Below are 12059 nucleotides of genomic sequence, written 5' to 3'. Positions count from 1 at the left end.
TCTTCCATCAGTACAACCATATTTATTATGCCATTTACCTTCCCTGTCACAAGGCTGCGGCTGAAGGTGCTTCTGCTCGCTTTTGATGTCTGGAGTTTTCAACATTTACCATACGTTGCTTTTTATCAGGTTGACTGAAAGTAGCAAACACATTTTCATCTATGTTAGAGTTCAGCTTATTTAAAGTAAGGTAAAAACAACTTTAATGCTTGTTTGCACTAATCTACTATCTTGACACTGTCAAAAGATGTTTATAAAAGTGTAATCCTAATTACAGGCACCAAAAAGGGGTAAATGCAAGTGAGTATTACACTTTTTTTAACCCTATATACAGAAAAAAAAAAAAATAGCTGCGCTTGGTAGTGCATACCTATACTAGGTGGCTGGGGCAGGAGGATTCTTAAGTTTTAGAGCCAGCCTGGGCTACATAATTCAGTGCCACGCTTAAGTTCATAGTAAGCCCTATTCTCAAAAAAAGCAAAAGACAGAGCCAGGCATAGATGTGCACACCTGTAATCCCAGCACTTGGGAGGCTGAAGCAGGAGGATCACCATGAATTCAAAGCCAGACTAAACTATATAGTGAGACGCTGTCTCAACAAAAGAGCAAAGGACAAATACCACTGCTGGCAAGAGGGAGCCACAGTGCTCAAGGAACGGAAACGTGACAGTACAGTAACGGGATGTGCTGTCCTTGTTTTCCTTCCATCACACACACCCGCTCCCACCGGCTTTACTTGGGCGGAAATCCACCTCTCACAAAACCAGGCCCCGCTCTCCCTCCTCGCACAGGGTCTACACTGCTTGCCCCAGCCTTGACCAGGCTTCCAGTCACGTGCGAACATCAGATGGCCATCACGGCCCCTCGGTTCCCAAGCCCAGAAGCACCTCTCCGTGCTGAGCCTTCACTTGGCCTTGGAGAAGTCAGCATGGCCTCTGCGCAACGTGCTGCGTGAAGCCACAGGTGCCTCCAGAGGTAACCTCGCCTCCAGCTCCACGCGCTGCCTGACGCCGCCGCTGCGCAGCAGGGGGCCCTCCTGGAAACCGCTCCTCTCCGGTCACAGCTCTGCTCCTTCGGGGTCCCACAGACTCACACCCGTCTCCCTTCCACCTGCTGTCCTAGCTCAGAGCCCTCAGCTCCCGACACTGCCCTACCGACCTGGCTTCGCTCTGCCCTGGACCCGTTGGCTGTGCCAGCACCAAGGGGCTTTAGCATCCCAGCCCCACCATGGGTGGTCCGTCCTCAGTGTGGGGTGAGGCCCTTCAAACCTTCAAGACCTGAATCTTCTGGGCTCGCCTGGGACTACCCGGCCTTTGTGAATGCCCTGTCTGTGGAGCTCATTCTCGCTTGTCTCTCAAAAGCTCTGTGAACCCACGCGGAGTCCAGGGCCGCCTCCCTCACCACACATTCCATGCAGACGGCCTGCAGCCACCTTGAATACTGTCCTTCCATCCCCAGCACTCTGCCAAAATGGCATCACGTAGCTGCTCAGTGACCAAAGACACCAGAACCGGTCTCATCCGTTTAGACACGCTGCATTTATTCGTAAATATACAGATTATCTTAAAGGTAAGAAGTGACGCTAATACCTAAATATAGGGACAGTTCCATGTTACGAATAACAAGCTGATAAGCAGTGGGTACAAAGTGGATGCACCAGGCACCTGGAGTTTCTGCTCGTTCCACTGCCCTCCCCAACAACAGTGCGGTAGGAGGCGCTAAGGACGACCTGGGCTGTGGGGTGCGTGAGGCAGCGGGTGAGCAGCAAGGTGATAACCGAGTTCCTGTGGCTTCAGAGTAAACTGCATTGCCCACACCTGAGCACACAGGTAAGGGGTCAGGAGATAATGCCAGGTAAGGCAATCATCTTTTCTTATAAATTACAGCAAAAGGAAACAAAATCAGCAAAAATGGGATTTGTATACTTTTAACTGATTTTTCAGATAATCATTTTCAACAGTGATGATGATGTATGAAACTATTCGAAATAGTTGTAATTTTAAAATTATAGCTTTCAATGTATTCTAAGCTCTCGGGATAATAAAGCTTGTCTGTCTCACAGCGGTAACCTTCCCAAATGCCCATCAGTGGCAAAGCTACTACCCAACAGCCAGGGCTAGAAGCTGTTATAAAGACGCGGCTCTATGTACACCGACCTGGGTCTGTGCGGAGCCGGGGAGCTGCCAGCCACGTGTCTGCATATGTACCCGTCCAACTTCTCGAACGTGCCACTCTCTGCCTGGTACTCCTTCATGCTTTTAAGGTACTCTTTAACGTCGTTAACGAAGTCTGCAAAGATCTTCCGATGGTTTGAGAAAAGATTATTTACGACGAACTGGTTGATGAATTCATTGAGTTCTTCCCAGTGGTGAAAAGTACCCAGCTCTTTCAGTAAGTATGTTCTAATCACTTGCCTAAATTCACCTATCAGTACGGGATTCACCACCGTATTACAAGGGCTGAAGGACTCTTGCTGAGCGCTTTCAAACGTGTGACCAGCAGCCTCTCTGGAAGACCGACAGTGTCCCTGCCAGCCGTAGGCAGTGCTGCCCTCGTAGATGGACGGGGCTCTTCTGGCCTCTTGCTGGCGAGCTGGCTGTCCTCTCCGCTGGTCCCTCTGCGTGCTAGGGCCGCGGGGCTTGTGGTTTGGGGAAGGTGCCTTACACTGTGGATGTGAACAATCACTAAAAACTGGTTTTTTTTTTTCAGTCCCTGTTTCTTTTGTAGCCCCAAATCTTTTATTGCCCTGTTTGTCGAAGATAGTCTTGGTGGTGTCTTTAAAATGTCGGAATGTAGATTTAACTGACTCGGAGAACTTCTTCAGATTTTCCTTCACAGCTTCTTTAGCCTGCTTAATTTTTTCTTTATGATGCCTCACGAACTCCTTGGTAGAATTCTTCATGGCATCAAAGGTTTCCTTAACCGTCCCCAGCAATGTTTCCTTTGACTTACTCTTCGCCCTGTGGTGTCCTCTGCTCGCCTTCTGCTTCCCAGCGTCTGGCTTTCCATGCTGGTCTTTGGCTTCGATATACAGTCTTTCCCACAGGTAAGAGCGCTGCTGCTCGAAGCTCAGCTTCTGCTCCAGCTCCGAGACCCTTTCCCGTAACAACGCCACCTCCTCCTCCTGGGGAGAACCTGGCTGGGCCTGCCACTGACCAGGCTGGCGCTGCAGAATTTCCTTCCGCAGAGATGCCGCTACTTTCTGTGCTCTCTCCAGCTCACTCCGCAGCACCTGTGTTTCTGCCAGCAGACTCTCCCTTTGACTAAGGAGCCAGTGTCCCTTCTGCTTTGCATCCTCTAAATACTGCTTGAGCTTCTGATTTTCTAGGATTAACTCAGGACCTGTACCTTCCTCTTCCAGTATTCGAACCTGTTCTCGCAGCTTCTGTACCTCCTCTTGGAGTGAGCCCATGGCACGCGCTCTCTTCTCCAGAGATCCTCGTAAGTGGTAATTCTGGGTAGCAAGCCTCTTTTTTCCGATTTCAAGGGACTTTTTCTCTGCTGTAGTCAGGAGCCGATACTGTCTAAGCATTTCTTTCAAAGGCTGTAATTGAAAGAGAAATGTCAAGAATTCAAAACCTGAGTTTAAATCAGTAAGAAATTAATGCCTCACAAACTTTACTGGCTTTATTTCTACAGGCAGTATCCCTTGGGTATTATTTTCAATGGTGCAAAAATTCAAAAACGTAAGTTTCGTATGTAGGAAAATGCAGGGCAGACAACTACATCAAATGAAGCCTGGGAAGAATTCAAAGACAAGTTAGCTAGCTAACCCTGCTGGTTCAGCTCTGACAGCACTGTAAAAGGGCAAGACTGGGTGTCGCTCAGTGCTTCGGTGCCTGCCTAACCAAATGTGAAGCCCTGGGCTCCACCCAGCAACACGAGAGACAGTGACGGGGGTGTGGTGCGCACGGCCGCAGCCGCTATGGAAGCCTCCTCGGCAAGCACATGACTCTCAAAGCTGAGAGGATGAGGAGGCCCCAGTGGTCTCCCAGCAGCTCCATCAGAAGCACTCTCAGAGGCTGGGCATGGAGAAAAGAATGGACTCCCAAGACTAGTTTCCTCAAAGCCAGCGTCATCCTACAGAACTAGAGCCAAGGTGACGAAGTGACACCCTCTGATACACACGGGCAAGTGACTGCTGACAACTATCTTCAGCAGGACTCCTCGAAAGGCAGTCTGGATATGAAAGAGAATTTCGTCTTTCCAAGAAGTAACGACCCTGAGCCTGTGAGGGATGTGGAGGATGGAGAGGAAACAGCCGCCAACCCCTCCCCAGAGCCGGTCCCAGGAAGAACCAGCCGGCCACGGCTGCCACGCTGCTCCTGACCCTGAGCAGCTGCTGCGGCAGGCCAGTGCGCTCTGCTGTAGGAGGGAAGACACACTGCCTTTGATCAGAACTAACAAAACACAGGCTGTGCGGCCTGGCCCCTTCCACCAGCCTGGGAGGCTCCTGGAGTTGTTAGGCCCCAACTCCTAAAAAATGTTTTTCTTAGTTCTGTGCAAATATTAATGATAAAAATGTGTTTGTGTGCACATGTGTCAGTATGGATGTGTACATATAATTCAAATGTCAGATTTAAACTGTTCACTATCACTCCATTACACTGCCTAGGATACAGTTAAGGACTCAAATACAGATACTCCTCGTTGAATGGCCTGCCGGGTTAGCGCCAGCTCAGATTAGGACGAAGGCCTGCTCTCTGAACGAGCAACAAGTGGGCGTTTCCTTTGCCCGTTTCTTTGTTCTGAATACTGTAACATACACACCTCACACAACTCCTCATGTAGTGACCTGGTCGCAGTAAGGCAGCTCGGCTGTTGTGTTTATTACTACTGAGTTACACCTGTCTCACAGCAGCGCAGCTGCTGCCACCGGCTGCCTCGGGGTTTGTCAGTGGTACGCACCCTGGCATCCAGAGGGGGCTCCAGCTCCTGGGGATGCTTGTGCAGGTACCTCTTCATGTCATTCGCTGCAACCTCAGGTGTCTTTTGGCCTAATTGTTGCTGCCTCTGACTCTGAATTGTGCCTAAAAAGAAAATTTTATACTATATTATGATTACCAGTATTTTAGAATACGTGTAACACATTTCATCTACATGTTATCTAATTTCTTAATCTGGATCTTTTCTTCAGAATATCTATTTCACTGTTTAAAAAGTAAGTGAAAACTCATAGTGTCATTCATCAAATGATAGTGGGTGTTAATCACAATACAAATCAGGTCCACTAGGTTAATTTATATACTTTTTGTTAGCATACATCCAAACACCTTTAAGTAGTTTATTGTCTTTTTGCTGATGACAAGCAGGCCTGCCCATATTACACAAACAAAAAGGAAATTTTCATTTGGTTTGGTTTTTGGCTTTCTTTTTTATGGAGACAGGGTCTCATTATACAGTCCAGGCTGGTCTTGAACTCACGGTGATCTTCCTGCCTCAGCCTCCCAAGTGTTAGGTTTGCTGTGCATCACCATGCCTGGCTCACAGCCCATTCTGATATGACCCCATAATGGTTTAAGGCTACTGGAGCGCCACCGCTCTTACCCAGAGATGATGAAGAGTTCTAGATCTCTCACCTTAAAATACGGGTTATTTTGCAAGACACGCTGCTACATGCTTCATGTAGAATAAAAAATCCACTAAGTCCAAAGCAGCAAAACACATTCAGCAACCTTAATGTTGCATCTATGGAGTGCTCACAACACCATGCACAAATTTTAAAAGGAAAGAGTGATAGAATGGCTTTGTTTTTCCGCCCTTACTGCTACAAAAATTATTTTCTAACTTTTTCAAATCATCTAACCTTTTCAAACTTACCTTGTTAAGACATTCCAAACACCAGTTAACAAGTATGAAATTCTGCATAAGGATTCATTTCTTTTCTTTAAATTATCTTATGGCAAGCATTTCAAGAAATATCAAAACTATCTACCTAAACTTGCTTCTAATTCCTAGAGGAACAGAAAACCTCTTAACTTTGCGAAAGCACACGGCACCCGCTGGAAATAACCTCATAGCGGGGTGCGGGGGTAGCGGGGCGCAGGGCTTATGCCAGGCAATGCTTGGCAGGCTTCTGCTCTCTGGGTCACTGCCGTGTGTGTGTGCGTGCATGTGTGTGTGTGACCACGGCGTCACTTGGGCACCAGCTCTGGCCCAGCCACGTCTGTGATCACTGAGGGTCCTTCCTGCGGTCCTTCCTGGAGAGAGGACACTCAGTCCCAGGAGGACTCCGGCTGCCGCCAGCCTCGGCCCAGGGCTTCTCTGGGAGGGAAAAACCACAGTGGAGCGCACAAGCCACTGCAGAATAAACTAGGGCAGAGGAAATCCGGCGGGCCTCCCGTCTATAGCGTCCTGGAAAAGCCCCAGTAACCCCACATCCTGGAAGTCCGTCAGCTCCCAAAAGCCTGAGCGCCCAGAAGCAAGTTCCGGCCTGCAAGCCCAGCAGCCCCGGCCCCAGACACTGTCGTCCTGGCCCTCAGTGCGAGCTGGGCTTGCGGAGATGCCCTCACGTCTCCCAGCCACTTCCCAGCCATCTCCACTGCTGCTGTCTCCTCCAAGTCCAAGTCGTTCTATCACAGCACGGCCAGAGCCTCTCCACTCCTGTTTTTAGTTGTGTTGGTGATGCCGGGGCTGCGGGCTCACCCTCTCCTGCCTCGGCCTCCCCAGGACTGGGCGTCCGGGTCTGTGGGCCGGCTTCTCACTGGCTCTAATACCTCCTGCCTCGCTCAAGTTTTATGAGACAGCAGCAGCACTGCCATGTTCCAAACCATAAGACCGAGACACACGCAGGGCGCAAGGCCCCGTGCCCCCCGGGCGGGCACCGAGCACCCCCGCAGCCGCCCGCACTCACCGTAGAAACGTCCGAGGCCCACGCTGACGGCCACCACCACCAGGGCGAGCGCCATGCACGCGCCGAGGCCGCGGCCGCACTGGCGCCTGGGCGGCTCTGCCCAGGGCCCCGGGTCGCGCTCTTCCCACTCCGCGGCCAGGGCCGCCGCCCTCCTCCGGGCCCGGCGCCGGCGAAGGGCAGGGCTGCGCTGCTGCCCCGGCTCGTCCTGCTCGCTGCTGGATCTCTCCTCGCTGTGCTGAGCCGACAGTGCTGCTTTAGAAGAGAGACGCCGACACTTAGGCACTCAGACAGCAGGCCGCCTCCCGCCTCCCCGGCCGGGAGGGGAGCTCGCCACACACAGCACCGCGCACCGGGCGGCAGGCGGGCGCAGAAGGCGAAGGCCGTGGGGCAGCTCATCCAGGGAGAGGAGAGCCGTCCGGCCGCCCCGCCGGGAGCAGCAGAGCAGCACTGTGGGCTGACCCGGGCCAGGCCGGCGCCGCCCTTCCACCCCTTCCCTCTGCCCCGCTCCGCAGCAGGGCGCGTGGCCATGCCTGCTGCGGCTCCTCTTGGAAAACTGCAGCAGAGAAAAGCAAATGGGGAAAGACAACCGCCAAAACTCAGCCCCAGGCAACACCCCGAAACATCAGCTGGAGATGTCTTTCCAAGCTCTGTAGGAGATGCTCTCCCGGTAGGAAGCGAGCGGGCGCAAGCCGAGCTCCGGCACAGCTGGCGCAAGGGAGGGCCCAGGCCACACACGGGGCACTGGCTCCCAGCACTCCACCCCGGCACAGGGTAGCGTGTGCTGGGCTGTTCCCGCCCCCGGGGCAGTCATGCGCCTCTGCCGGCATACTTAGCTGGCCGCTCCTGGTCACTAACTTTCCCAGACAGCATCACCTCAGGCATGAGGCTGCACTTCTCAAAGAGAAAGGAGGCCTTAAAGCATCGCGTCATCCGCAGGCTGTCGTGCTCGGATGGAGTGCAGCAGTTAGACTTTCTGACACAGAGCTACACCAAGGCAGAAGCAAACCACACATCACAATTCGTTGGTTTTCAAGGCACTCGCATGCACGTCCTCACCAGACAGTCTCAAAGCCAGCCTGACCCTTATCAGCGCACTGTCTAGCTGACACTGCCACCTTCCTCAGCGTCCCCACATAGCTGAAACACCTGACCTCCAACCTTTGTGGCACAGTCCGTCCTGGGGTCCCAAGGCAAGCAGGGACATGCAACGCTCCACTAGCGTTTCACCGACCTCCGGAAGCACCCGGCACCCCTGGAGGGCGGAGGCGCTCAGCTCAGCACACACAGCAACCAGGCACCCTCGTGCAGCCGAGCCACAGCACCTGGTAGGGCCTCTCGGCCGGCGGCGGCAGCTGGGGATCTTGGCCGGGCATCCCACACCCTCACGCACGCAGGCACCTTCCACAGCTTCTCCCACCACCCTGCTTTTGTGCAGACAGGAAAAAGATGTGTAAAGCTTCATTATAAGGAGTAAAAGTGTAAACACCTGAAAACACTCATTTAGAGCTTCACACGGGCTCTCTGCTCTCCTCTGGCTGCTTCTGCGGAGGGGTCTTCCGCCACTCTGAAGGGTTTGCCCCTCTACCATGTGACACTTTGCCTTGGAGCCAGCGAAGGACTGAGACCTCCACAAAACGTCTTGTAACTGCACAGATTATAATGTCTTCAAGCAAAAAATAAAGCAGAAGTATAGATCTTGCCATAGAACCTAGTCTGAAATCGTGACCTTCCTGCTTCAGCTTGCTAAGCACTGGGATCACAGTTCCATCCACCTTTCTCATCCTTTTGGAACATGGATCAGCAGTTCATTCCCATTTTTCTGCCTTTTCAAGAAGATACTTGAAAGAAAAACAGCTTGGTCAAATACAGTTTCTAGCTTGTTTTTTGGGGAATGCATCTGGTCCTTCTCACTGAGTAAAATTATTTTGACATTCATGACAAGTAATGTTTCTTCATTTTTTTGCCCCAGCATCTCAGGGAGTAGCCCACACCCACACCACTCTGCCGTGTGGGCAAGCACTTTACCACACGTGGGATGTGCGTGTGACACGCAGCAGTGCCTCGGGAAAGCCAAGTGCGTCTGTGCGTTCACCCACTTGGCAGACGAGCAGCAAGGGGTGCAGAGAGGCGAAGCAGCAACACAAGTAGCCCAACGCAGTACGACGGCACAGGAAAAACCAGATTTACAAGCTCTGGAGGAGGCCGGAAGGAAGCCATCGGATCATTCATGCATGGATGAAGATGGCGTCTTTGATGCTGGCCATGTGAGCCACAGTTCCCGTGACAGTGACATGGAGCGAGAACCAACCGACAGAGGGAACACAGACCAATTCAGACGACAGGAAGACGCAATATGAGTGCACATTTAACTAGCAGAAATGGGTCCCTGTGCCTCTGTCTGTCTCTCGCCACCTTTGCTGCCTTCCACTGCCCCGCGAGCTGTTGTGCCTCCGCCATGAAGCCACCCTGCCTTGCAGCCCGCCAGCTATGGACTGAAACCTCGACAAACTGAGCTAAATAAAACTCTCCCCCCTTTTAAATAAATAAATACATAGAACAAATGGTACAAAATGGCCACCAAACAGAACGATCTAATGTTGGCAGGGGTGAAACCTATTGGACAGAACGCCAGCACTGCCACTCACTGTTGGAAATTACTTGTAACAGACAGAATGCTCCAAGATGTTATGAGATACACAAACACTGAAATACAGTAGCCATACTCAAAAATGTGTTTATGATGATACCTCATTAGCTGAACTGAAAGCATTCACAGGTCTGCTGAACTTAGCAGGGCTTTTCCCTTTTTTTTTTTTTGGTCTTTTTTGAGACAGGGTCTCGCTATGCAGTTCAGGCTGGCCTCAAACCACAGCCTCCCCGGTGCTGGGGTTCTGGGCGTGCAGAACCACGCCCAGTGGCAGGGCTTTTTCATGCTAAGATCATAGGCCTGAGGTTTGTAGACTAAGGATGACACTGAGGTGATTCGTTTTCCTTCAAAATTACCTGAGATTTAATAAAACCACCGGCAGGGGATTTAGCTCAGTGGCACAGTGCCTGCCTGGCAAGTGCCAGGTCATGAGTTCAATTCCCGCTACAAAAAAAAACCTTGGCCAGGTGTGGTGGCACATGCCTGTAGTCCCAGCACTTGGGAGGCTCAGACAGGAGGACTGTTGTGAGTTCAAGACCAGCCTGGGCTACAAAAGTGAGCTCAGCCTGAACTGCATAGTGAAACCCTGTCTCAAAAAAACACCAGCCAAGAAAAAACAAAAAACTGATAATCTGGCTGCTATCCACTCATGCTTTAAAAGATTTGTGGGTCATTGGCAAACAATTTACACACCATCTGAATACTATTGATGAACATCTTGCAGCATTTTATTTTTGCTGTACCTTTAGGCAGTGTATTCCCTGAAAACCTTCAAAACATGGCATAAAAATGTATGCTCTCGTCAATGCAAAGGCTCACTATGCTTTCAATGTAGAAATTTACCCCGGAGCTCAGCCCCCAGGTCCTTATCTGTACAGTAATAAACTGAAGGATGCTGTGGGCAGACGCGCATCACCCAAACTAACTGGACTGTGGCAGCGCGTCACCGGTTTCCAACTGACACTCACTCGCTGACAGAGCGCAGGGTGAGCAGCACAGGAGCTGCATGCCGAGACAAAGCGGGGATTCCAAGTGAAATGCTGCCATTTCAAAACGTGGAACTGTATAGTACAATCTTTGGATTTAATAAGATGTACTGTGAAGTACATCTTTTGTGTTGGCCTCATATAGGGCAAAGAAAACTGGTACTGTGGATGTCAACATTGTACCAAGACGGAAACACTGATAGGGAAACCTCAACGAAACAGAAGGCTGAGATGGCAATTTTCTACAAAACCAAAGGTGAAGTAGATGATTTTGACGAATTTGCAGCAGCTACGATGTCACTTAGAACACAGTGCTGACCAATGGTTGTGTTTTACTCAGCCCTCAACTTATGTGACATCGTTTGATAGTTTACAAAGAAAATACCAAGTACAAAATATGGAGAAATTTTCTTAGAAGATCAGGACTGGAATTCAAGATCATTTACAGCAGAGGAAAAACCAAATGTCTCTGCCCGGGGAACCATGCAAAAAAACTGGAGCACACTGGGGAGCTGACAGGTGAACAGGCAGGGGCAGCACCACAAAGACCTACTGTGCCAACAGGAAAACAAAAAGACGTCAACTGTACCCATCAGGAAAGGACAAGAAAGCAAAACATGTGATATCCGTGTAAGCAATACTTGTGCATGGAACGTACGGGTTCCATATATAAAGACGGCCATGCGTGTGATAATTGAAGCTAAGATTATTTCTGTTGTGGACTTTTGTGTTTACACCGAAGTTCACATAGGTTTCTATTTCTTTCTTTTGGAACCGGGACTTGAACTCAGGATCTTGCGCTTGCCAGGCAGGCGCTTATGCTGCTGAGCTATATCCCCAGCCTAGGTTTCTATTTCTGATGTTATCTTACAGCATCTGTAAGCAGGCAAACACCTGACGTGAAAATGTTGATGTCTATTCGAAGCACTCATAAGGTATTTTATATTTTAAAAAAAAAGTTTCGGGGGCTGGGGATATAGCTCAGCGGCACAAGTGCCTGCCTGGCAAGCACAAGGTCCTGAGTTTGATTCCTAGTACCTAAAAGGAAAAAAAAAAAAAGACATAGAATCATAATGTCTGTTTTGAAAAGGTCCTCACGTATCATAAAAAAAAAGGATTAAAAAAAAGCTTCACACTGTAACCTGTGCCAATATATAATACACAGTCGTAACGCACGCTTCTCTCAGCTGCCTGCTTGGCCTTCCACAGGCAGACACTGGTCCTGGGGGTGGCAGGCAGCACCTGGCTACCAACCACGCTACTGTAAGAAGTGAGCCAAGGAGACAAGAGGCTGGAATCCTGTACGGATGAGGAAGAAAAGGTAAAACCAAGTGACTAAGCAACAGGAGCAGGAGATTAGCAAACCAGAACAAAAACTGGCCCCTGACCGTGTACAGCCACAAGCTGCGCAGCTTGACAGCTTGGTCAGACGTGGACCACACATGACCAAGGTCCTGCAAGCCCACAGCAGCCTCTGTGTGTCTGTTGGCAGTGGGGCCCCTCCCCTGACGACCCTGCTTGCAACACACCACACTCCAGGCCGGCACCCAGCCCTGTATCCCAGCACATTCAA

General features: G+C 50.6%; 1 protein-coding gene across 1 annotated transcript in view; it reads right to left on the bottom strand.

Moving 5' to 3' along the window:
- The window catches only part of Ccpg1 (cell cycle progression 1), a 31844-nt gene that overhangs the window by 699 nt on the left and 19086 nt on the right, over positions 1 to 12059 (bottom strand). The window contains 5 exon segments of the mRNA XM_013510264.1: positions 2 to 79; positions 81 to 134; positions 2157 to 3544; positions 4909 to 5030; positions 6854 to 7102. Of these exon segments, the coding sequence (XP_013365718.1) occupies positions 2 to 79; positions 81 to 134; positions 2157 to 3544; positions 4909 to 5030; positions 6854 to 7102 (1891 nt within the window).

This window comes from Chinchilla lanigera, unplaced genomic scaffold (genome assembly GCF_000276665.1).
Source record: "Chinchilla lanigera isolate Chin_1 unplaced genomic scaffold, ChiLan1.0 scaffold00008, whole genome shotgun sequence".
Classification (NCBI taxonomy): Eukaryota; Metazoa; Chordata; class Mammalia; order Rodentia; family Chinchillidae; genus Chinchilla; species Chinchilla lanigera.
Note: the sequence above shows the minus strand (reverse complement) of the source record. Positions and strands in the feature narration are given on the sequence as shown.